The 11,208-nt window shown below is 33.1% G+C and overlaps 1 protein-coding gene across 8 annotated transcripts in view; it reads left to right on the plus strand.

Annotated features, from left to right (window-relative positions):
- Positions 1–756: 756 nt before the first annotated feature.
- Positions 757–11,208, plus strand: part of LOC122070653 (beta-glucosidase 13-like) — a 10,996-nt gene continuing 544 nt past the window's right edge. Inside the window, exons 1-9 of one of the 8 annotated variants that reach the window (XR_006137904.1) lie at positions 762–1,005; positions 1,102–1,166; positions 1,618–1,676; positions 3,109–3,186; positions 8,195–8,413; positions 8,948–9,083; positions 9,729–9,760; positions 10,062–10,164; positions 10,262–10,298. Coding sequence is in view for 1 of the 8 variants with exons in the window: in XM_042634848.1 (XP_042490782.1) it covers positions 9,260–9,328; positions 10,062–10,164; positions 10,262–10,364 (275 nt within the window). In the remaining 7 variants the exon portion in view is untranslated. The other 7 variants (XR_006137902.1, XR_006137903.1, XR_006137906.1 and 4 more) reach the window with 7 other exon arrangements.

Genomic DNA, 11,208 nt, shown 5'->3' on the forward strand with positions numbered 1-11,208 from the left:
GAAATTTTTGTAATCATAATTCTGTAACCACTTTGAACTTTTACTTAAATAAGATAATCAAAATTTTCAAATATAATATTTAATTTTTTTCTTAAATCCAAAGAATTTGACTGCAAAATGTTATAAATATTACAAGACGAAATTTAAAATATTTTGAAGTTAATTACACAGACATGTTTGGTTATGATTACAAAAGTTTCTATTTCCATTTTGATTTAATTCACCTCTTCCTTTATTTCCTTGCAACCATAGTAGAAGATGGAACCTCATTTGTTATAATTTGAAATTTAAGTTTTTTACTAAGTTAGATATCACTTCAGTTTTCTCTTCTCTTGTACTCACTCCTAATTTTCCTGGGCTTCTATCAAACATGGATCCTTTAACTTTTGAAACGTTATCAAATGGTTATCATCTATTTCCAGTGAATACATATTTATTAAGGGAGAGAGAGAGAGAGAGAGAGAGAGAGAGAGAGAGAGAGAGAGAGAGAGAGATAGCCTTGGATGTATGGTTTTCAAATGTGGGTCATATTGGATGGCATGATTCCCCTCAAAATGTGGGTTTATTCTATATAAAGTTTGCTTAGTATTTAAGCAAGCCATGTTCGATTCCTTTTCAGGGTGACTGCTAACCAGATTGAGAAATGGAACATTGAAGATAAGAATCTTAACTCACAAGTCTCAACATATCCATATATAGCAGCTATGGACGACTGACAAAGCCCTTAGAGCTTCATTTCTTCTAGGCTATTCAGTAACAAAATGGCAACCTAGCTTCTATATCACTGGCAATAAATGTAAACACTACTTTACAAAAGTGAGTAATTCAACTTTTGTTAACATTACGTCTCCCTTAGAATCTCTCAACCTCTCTTTTTCTCCAAGTCTATCATCCATCCTTACCCACCAACCACAAATCTGCAAGAAAAAGAAGTCAGCGGAGGCACTAAGTCGAAAGAATTTTCCGGCGGATTTCGTTTTCGGGGCAGCAACATCTGCTTACCAGGTATGTCCAGCAGTCCTTTAGTTGTTCTGGATGAAGGTTTCAAACATACAAATAAGCAATAGTTTAACAAATATTTATGTATCTATGGTTTATTAGTATGAAGGTGGAGCAAGCGAAGGTGGCAAAGACTAACTGAGACACTTACACTCATAAATATCCAGGTCTCTCTCTCTCTCTCTCTCTCTCTCTCTCTCTCTCTCTCTCTTACATGATGGGCAGTGGTTTTTATGGGTTTTTTTTCTTTGCAAAATCCAAATTGAGGGAAAGTCAATTGCTACTAACTTTGGGTACGTTCATGTTTTTATTTTATTCTATTTTTCATATATGTTTCATATCGAAATTTTGTTCATTTTTTGGTAAAGGAAATTTTGTTCATTTAATGTTCTCAAAATTGGGATCTTCAGCATTGAACAAGCCAAAACAAAAGTGGAAGTAGCAATTTGCCCAATAGTTTTTAGATAAATTTTAATGGGTCTGCCCGTAATAACTTTACTAAAAAGTCCAGTTGAAAATAAGACAATTTTTGTGTAAATGTTCATTTTATCCTTATGGAAAATAATATTGGTGAAACCTAAAGAGATAAGGCTTTTTTTTTTTTTTTTAAAAGAGCAGATAAGATTGACGACGGAAGCAATGGAGACGTTGCTGTGGATTCCTATCACCGATATAAGGTATCATGCCACCCGATCTAGTTGTGATTATTTTTTGGTAGATTTGCGATTTATTCTATAATGTTCTGTTGTGTTATCCATGCATCCCTCTTTCTCTTTTTCTTTTCTTTTTTTATTTTTTTGCTCGCACACCCTCCCGATAATGTTAATAGGAGGACATGAGTATAATGAAGGATATGGGAATGGATGCTTACAGATTCTCCATCACATGGTTGAGAATATTACCTTGTAAGTAAATTGTGATCACTTGCATTAGATCATCACTCCCAAGGAAGCCTTAGGATCTATCACAACAACAACAAAGCTTAGCCTTATCCCAACTAAATGGGGTCGGCTACATGGGTCTGCTACATGGGTCTGCAAGTATTTAAAAAATAAAAAATAAAAAACTTTGGGACATCTCTCTCACGAACAATCTGCAATTCGAATCCTAACCCTTCAGGCAGCTCTGTTAGATGCCATACTTGGATGAAGACTTAACTTTTGCATGTCTCTACTAATTAACCCATCAATGGTCAATTTTGGCCTGCCCCTAGCCCATTTAGCTCCATTCATCTGCATCTGGTCACTCCTCCATACTGGGTATCCAAGGGCTTCCTTTGGACATGTCCAAACCATCGTAACAGACATTCTCTGAGCTTATCCTAAATTGGGGCAATTCATAAATCCGATCTAACCTGGTCATTTCTTATTCTATCTCTCAGGGTTTTGCCACACATCCATCTCAACATTCTCATCTCAACCACACTCAATTTATCTATGTTACGCTTCTTGACTGCCCAACATTCTGCACCATACATCATAGCTGGTCTTATGGCTATCCTGTAAAATTTTTCCTTAAGCTTTAGAGGAATACGTCTATCACATAACACTCCAGACTCCTCTCTCCATTTCATCCATCCTACTTTAATTCTGTGGGAAACATCATCACCAATCTTACCTTCTTTGTTTAATAGTATTTTGCACATGTTTATGAATTGTATTTACATAAATAAAGAACAGTGCCAGTCTAACACGAGGCCAAAGGGAGCATGTACGAAATCATCTTCAGGAGCACATAATAGGGATAGTGTGATATTTTCATATTTGTCTATATATGGACATACACAACACTAGACTAACATGATTCTTTCTCTCTTACGAATTTATTGATATATTATTTATTATAATGAGAAGTAGGAGTCATAAATCATACCCAACGCCCGTATTTATGTTTACCCATCAAATAAACATATGTTTAAACTATAAGAGCCGAAGACTTCTAATTTTATGCGTGCATTTTTTTCATATTTGTGTTTTCTTTCTAGATGTTATCAATTAATATATTAAAAAGGAAAGATATAACTTTGAGCAGGATAAAAAAAAATAGAAACGAAGACTGTTTTTTTGGGTATAATGATGGCCATGCATTTCTTCCTCATGGCATTTATAGATGGGACACTAAATGGGGGCGTAAATGACGAATGCATCCAATACCATAACAGCCTCATAAACGAGCTTCTTTCCCAAGGTGATCTCTCTCTCTCTCTCTCTCTCTCTCTCTCTCTCTCTCTGCTTTCTTTGGATAGCTCACATTACCTTTTAGTAAATTGGAAAATTTAACCTAAAAGCAATATAGTAAATGGGAGAAAAAATTCCTTTTTACTTCTACTTTACACTGCTAGGAGACTAGGATAGGAATTTACAAAGATACTTTCAAAAGGACTATCAAGGCTCTCAACTACAAGATGGTTGATGGTATCTAAAGGGTGAATAGATCAAGTTCATGTACGAGAATGTTTTCGTATGTCTCTGATCCGTGAATTTAAAATCTATTAAATAAATAAAGAAATTGATTCTAAATTCATGGACCAAAGTCATTTTTGTACATTCTCGTATGTAAACCTGATCCGCTCTCATCCAGAGGACACTGTATAATGAATTTTTTTTCCCCATTTTATAACATTGTTCTAACCTTAAGTAAAAAAATAAATTAAAATAAAATAGCAAAATAAAAAGGGGGAAAAAATCAAATACTAGGGCAGAAGAACACAACTAAACTAGCCCAAATTACATAAATAAATAAATAAATTTGCCCACAAAATTTCTTAACATTAATTGGTATATATATATATATATATCTTTCTATGTTAGTTTTATGCGTTGCAGGTATTAAACCCTTTCCAACTCTATTTCATTGGGATGTTCCTCAAGCCCTTGAAGAGAAGTACCAAGGTTACTTAAGCCGGATATGATTTTATAAGAGAAGAGGTCCCCACAAGGGGGCTTTTTTCTTTTTGCAACACTGCATTTTCGGTGCCTATCGAGTTTAAATCAGTAGATTGCTATATTTTTTAGAATGGGGTGTGAAGGTATCATGGACCTCAAGCCGGTTCGCGATACGGTGCATAGCATGTGTTCATACGCTGGGGTTCGACCCTAATGAGATGAGATAGTATCCCCTGGTTATCAAATGCCAAAAGGGAAACACACGTTATGGGTAAAAGAGAGTCGTCACTTAAAAAGGGTCAAGGACCCATAAATGTCTCCCCCAATCAAGGGAGAGAGACTAACGACTCTGATAGATAAGACTGGTTTGTACCAAGATTCTGGACAAGTGTCAAGTGACAGACTGGGAAGGTGTTAGGCACCCAATTTGCCCGACCCTAAGGCCGGTCTCCTTTTGTTTAACCAAAGTTTGTTTGTACCCTACTAACTAGTCCTAAATCTAGGTCACTGAAAACCCTAAACTAAGTATCTAAGTATGACATGTGAAAACCCTAAGCCAAGTGTCTAAATTATGCTAGCTAGGTTATGATGCAAATAATGAAATGATTACGCTAATTAAAAATTAAAAACCCTAAATGATTTAATTAATGTGTTATGAGTCTTAGATTAAGTTAATTAAATAAGCCTAGACCTAGGATTAGTTGAGCAATTTGTGAAACCCTAAATTGAACTAATTCAATTAATTGAGCCTAACCCAAATGGATGATTAATGAATTTATGAAATCTTAAATTGAATTAATTAAAATGATTAATCATAATCCCTAATAATTTGTGAAATAAATTATAGCAATCCTACTTAATCTAATTGGTGAAAGGATTTATAAATTAAATGAGACCTAATTAATTTATAAAAAAAATGAAATGAATTAATTACAATAAATGAATGCATTTTTACTAATCTACCTAATCTAGTAGAGGAGGATTAACTAAACCTAAAGTTTAATTAAATTAATTATGAAACCTAATTGCACTAATTATGTTTACCTTAAGCTAATCTAAGATGAGTTAAACATTTTTTAAAACCCCTAGTTAAGCTAATGAGAAGAGAATCTTTTAACTAATTAATCTAGTTAATTACCCTACATTAAATAACTAATTAGTTGATTGATTAAAATAAACAAACCACTAGAGGGGAAAAGATTGGTAATTACACAAGTTTAATAAATTGAATTGAATGAAGAAACAAAATGCAGTGATTAAAAAAAAAACTAAATTAACAAACCATAAATTGAATAAACAACAATTGAAATGACTAATTAAGTTAACTACGTTACTTTAATCAATCTAGATTAGTACTATATTAATGCGAGTGAGGGTTGGAGTACGAAAGATATGAGATAGTAGAAAAACCTAGATCTCCAATACGCACCTAATGTTACGAGCCGATTTGAGGGGGGCTAGCCACGCCCTTGTTAACATACACCCTAGACTACGTCCCATACGTCATTAGGAGGGAAATAAAATGAAAATCAAACAAAAAATGGATAAAAGAAAAATAAAGAACAAAAGAAGGGGAAGATTCCACATAGAAAACATAAATGAAATAATAGGTTGTGGGTATTACAAATATGGAGTATTTAATCAGCAAATTAAAGAAATAACAAAAAAAAAAAGAAAATAAAATAGGAAGAAGAAGAGAAGATGATGGGCTGGAGATGGATTTTGGCAAAGGGAAGGAGATTGGAGCATAGAAGATGAGAAAATGAAGGGCAAGAAGATGGGTTTCGGTTGCAGCAAGGAAGAAGAGATGGGGGAAGAGATTAGGGCTTGAGATCCTAATCTAAGGGTTTATGTCTAAAGAACAAAAATAGATCAAATCAAACCTACTTATTAAGCGCGTATATTAAGCCACAAATAAAACCGATTAATTGAATAAAGATATAACAATAAAAGAAAGCAAAACAAATTAAAATGAAAATAAAACGAATTAGAAAAAACAATGGATTGGACCCAATGACCCAAATCAAACTATATTGAACCCAATTAAAGCAAGATAAACCCAATTGAACTGGAATCAACTAATTCACGTTTAATAAACCATACTAAACCAAATTAAAGCTAATTAAACCTAATTAATCTAAATGAACCAATTAAATCTAAATACACCTAATTGAATCGGAATAAACCAATTTATATCTAATAAATCACATTAAACCGAATTGAAACTAATTAAACCTAATATATTAAATTAGATAAACTAGTTCCAAAATTGCAATTGGGAGAAGAAAAAAACCTTAAGCCCAGCTTTAATTAAGAAACAATGGGAGATAACCCTTGTGCTTCAAACCCCAAATCGAATCGAACGGGACTAGATCTCCCAGCTCAAGGAAGGATTAATGTGTTAAACTTTTAAACTTAGAATATTTGATTTTAGAGAGAAGAAGTTAGCCAAAACCTTGATGGGGTCATCCTCTCTCCCAAATTCTCAATTTTTTTCCTCCTCCTCTTGGAAGAGAAGAAATGCTATACTTATAGCCTTGGGACTTGAGACAATTCTCTCTTATTTTCGATGTGGGACTAAAAAACTAGAAAGAATTATTCAAAAATACTTGCTTTTGGACAAAGGGATTTGGGCGCCATGTGACACTCCTTGGTTGCTCGGAATGGAATCTGATACCGAACTTTGGAGTCAACTTCTGGGGGTCATATCTTTCAAACCGTTATTCAGAATTCAACGTGTAATATGTCGCTAGAAAGCTCAGTCCGAGCACTATCCAATGATGTGAGACACGATTATGGTCTCGATCAGGAACCTTTACAAAAATATGCATAAAGTAGGGACCCATATCAGATAATGAAAGAGAGAATCGGGCGTCGATTCGCATAGTTCTCACATCAAAGTGTAATGTCAGACTGGAGGGGACAAACGACAATAAACCATAACATCAAATTCTGATTTTTGAAAACATTTTCTTCTGAACGTTTATAGGGGGAAAATGGTCATTTTCTACTTTAAGCTTGAAAATTCTCCAAGTCTAAAATGTCTAACATGTAATTCTTCATATTGTCATCATTGCCGGGGGATGACAAAATTCGATGTCTACAGGGTGTTTTTTTTTTTTTTTCAATGGGAATGGGGGAAAATGTTGTGTTTATTTTGATTAAGCCAATTGAAATATTTCAAACCTACACATTATACTGTGATTTGTGATAACAAACTCGTGCTGAAATTTCTAAGGGCCCAAACATATAAAAAGATCACAATCATCTACCCATACCCGTACGTATATGTTATATTAAAGGACATAGACGCATTTCATCACTTAACCATGCATAAAACGTACATGTACAAATTGGAGATCAGACTTACTTAAAACTGTCTCAAAATAAATAATTTCACTTAGGGTGGCAGTCCATATTCTTCCTTCCTTTCTTTTTTTTTTTTTGGGTGGGGGTGGGGGTTTGTTATAAACATTATTGGAAAACCAGGTTTTGTGACTCGACTCATCCTCTTTAAATCCTAGAAGTTGGAGCGATCATAGAAAATCAGACGAGTCATGTCAAATTTCTCCCTCTTAATTATTTCCATACTAGTCTTTCTCAAGCAATCCAAATAAATAATTAATAAATTAATTAAATAAGACAAGATAGAACAAAAGTGTTTGTTTTTCAAATTTTTGTATGAAACTCATCATTCATTGTCTCTTGGATGAAAGTGATAAGATCTGACTTGGAGATGTCATGATCATGAATCATGTTTTTTTAATTAAAATTTAGATGTATACACTCAATAGTCACTAGATTCAATACAAAAGACTCCAGTCATTGAACATTTAACATCATTAGAATATATTTTAGTTCAAAACTATTTAGAAATATCGACTTAAAATTTTGACAAGAATCGGCCGTTTTGTTGTGACTTGAGAAAAACAAACGAGTGTTGAATGACTCGGTATAATTTGGTCTCAGTCTTGTCATTTTTTAATACAAGACGAGTCTCTATGACTCTTGACTAGGTTTCTAATCTTTTGACCAAACTCGGCCTAGTTTTCCTAGTCAAAACCTGGTTTACCAACAATGGTTATAAATGCATCTAGTTTCAAATAATGAATTCACAACCCTAAAACTAGTCTCTATATTCCTCACTACCATAGCTATTTTTCATTTATTTGAATAGTTACTACAGCTCCAGCTCTCTCTCTCTCTCTCTCTCTCTCTCTCTCATATTTATTACAATAAAAAGTGAAATCTTTTTTCATCTTATTGCTCCTCTATTACATTTTCTCTCTAATTGCTCCTGCATTACACAGAGATGACTTTGGAGACTGGAGGTTTGTTATAAAGCTTTTGGCGATCGTGTGAAGCATTGGACCTTAAATAAACCATGGACCTTCTCCTATGGAGGATATGTCAAGGGCTTCTATCCACCGGGCAATGTGAATAATTCAGGGATAGAGCCATATATTGTGAGCCACCATTTGCTCCTTGCCCATTCAGTTGCAGTAGAAATATACAGGAAGAAGTACCAAGTAAGTTCTTATATATTGCATATACCTAATTGATTATCATTATTGTTATGTGTGCCTCAAATTCTTATACCCATTTTGAAAATTGTCTTATTCTAACATTTTTTGTGATGACCAGATGAGAATTTTTTTTTCTGATATTTGTGAGGGTAGCAGAGGGCGAGCCCATGCCCCTATGGTACAATACGGTATCCGATAGATCGATCCAATTTAAAAGAATATATATTTGTTCTATTGTCTTATTGTGGAAGCAAGTGAGATTTAGGGGTTTTCATATTAGGATATTTAGGGAAGAGTTCTTATTGCAAATTTCGGTGTTCTTGAGAGATCTTCATTACAATCTTTCTTCCATCATATAATGAATAGTCTTTATCTTCGCTCGTGAATGTAACAAATCACAGTAGTGTATGAACCACATTAAGTCTTTGTGCCATCTTTGCTTTAATCTGTTGTTTGTATTTTTTCCAACAATTACAACCCAAAAGACTAGAAACTTATATTGCATCTTCTTGTTTCGTTACACATAAATTATATTAGATGTCAATGTATCCAGGAATCTCAAAAAGCCAAGATTGGAATTGCATTGAATTATTTTTGGATGATTCCTTTCTCTGAGGACCAGGCTGACATTGTTGCTGCTGAACAAGCTAGCTTCTGATTTCATGTTTGGATGGTGAGTATACATGACTGATATTAATGTGTTTTGGATAAACATTTGAAACCCTAATTTGCATGCTGATTGCATTTGTACATATTTCATATTTTAGGTAGACATTTAAAAACCTTAATTTGAATGTTGATTGCAATTATTAGGTTTATGGACCCAATCACATATGGTGAGTATCTACAATGTATGCGATCTCTTGTCAAGGAACAGCTACCAAATTTTACCAACAAACAATCTCAAATGTTAAAAAGGTCATATGACTTCCATGGATTAAACGACTATACTACAAATTATGCTGCTCATGCTCCTCCAAATGACAATGGTGCTCCTTGTTATTCAACTGATTCTTCTTGTGCTCTTAGTAGTAAGTTCAAAAACAACCATAACTGTTATCTAATCTTTTTCTTTTTATATTTTTTGTCCATGAGAGTTGAATGATTTTCATTTAATCCTGATATGACTCGGTCCTTGTGGTTATGGGGTCAGTATGGACCCACGGGACTAATCAGACTAAAGAACTGAATACTTGTCTGTCGTCAGTAGAAGGAAACAAAAAAAAACCACTTATAATCACTAATCATGTAAAGAAGTGCAATTTCAACCATCACTATTATCTAATCTTTCTTCTTCTTCTTTTTTTCCCCCTTCTAGGTGATTGCTACAAAATCCCTATTGGTGAACCGGTATGAGATTACAAACCAAACCAGTCCCTTTTTGAATTTTTTGAGGAAATTATTCCATTAGAAGGAAGAAGAAGAGAACTAATCCTTGTGTGATTTAAGAGAATAAATACAATTTATCATAATCAAATAATCATTTTTTTTTTTTAATGTGCAATTTGACCCTTAGCCTGAGAACTAATTTTTTTCCCCTAAAAACATACTTGACAGAGAAACAAAGTTTGGGTTTGGTTGAAGCTTGTGATGAGCTCTTGTTGTGTATTTATAAATGAATCTCATGGTAATGTTGTATGTGAATTTACAGATTGCCTCAGATTGGCTTTACATCTACCCTTCGGAAATTCGAGACATTTTAATTCGCATAAAGATAAAGTACAACAATCCTATCATCTATGTCGCAGAGAATGGTACCTAATCTTCATTAAGTTCTGCATGGCAGGTTCTCACCACATATCTTGTTGAAAATATTTTAAATGAAAATGAATCTCTTGGGCTTTCTTGCAGGAATTTCTAATGATGGAAAAATACCATTAGATGAAAACCTCAAAGATAATCAAAGGACACAAGCATATATTGACCATCTATCGTATCTTCGAAAAACCATAGAGTAAGTAGTCTATTCTGGCTTCCACTATTATGAAAAATGGCCTTTGTCACTAGCATGAGGTAGCATTTATTTAAATTTCAAATTTTGTGAACATGTTGTCCTTGTCTATACATATATGTCAAGTTTTAACATATATATTGAGACAATATTTGGAAAAATGGCAGAAAATTTTGATGTTCGGAGTTTTGGATGTGTAAAGTTTTATTTTGAAGTCGGCCACATGCTATAAGTCGATATGAGCCAATGATTTGAATGTAGCTTATCTAAATAATATCATCAATTTAATTTAATGATTAGAATGACTTGTTAACCCAATGCATAGTTTTTTTTTTTTTTTTGTTTTGGTAAGAAATAACATTAATGATCCACCAAAAAAATAAAAAAACCTATTAATGAAGAGTGAATTTTTACAAACGTTAGGGTGAAACTATTATCCTTCTTTTTTTTTTTTTTTTTTTTTTCAGAAATCAAATATTTATGTACATGTATTCCAAGGGATTGGCCAACTTTGAAAGGATTCCAACTGGTTGCTAGGTATTCTGCTAATATGTGTCAAAAAGTCCATAAAATACATTTTAAAATAAAATAATTATTATACTAAAGTTTTCAATATAATAACAATTATTATGACATTATAATTCAAAATAAAATATAATTTTATCTGCCTTTTATTGATTTTGGTAAATTAAGAGCTTAATTAATAATTTTAAATATTTTTTGTAAAAATCTAGAACTAGATATAACATTTGTCGCTAAAGAAAATTGGGGAAAATTCTATGAGGACAAAGAAACCCTATGTACCCTGATATCAAACAATAGTTAAGCATTTTTTTTTTTTTTTTTT

The sequence above is a fragment of the Macadamia integrifolia genome, unplaced genomic scaffold, assembly GCF_013358625.1.
Source record: "Macadamia integrifolia cultivar HAES 741 unplaced genomic scaffold, SCU_Mint_v3 scaffold961, whole genome shotgun sequence".
In the NCBI taxonomy this organism is placed as follows: Eukaryota; Viridiplantae; Streptophyta; class Magnoliopsida; order Proteales; family Proteaceae; genus Macadamia; species Macadamia integrifolia.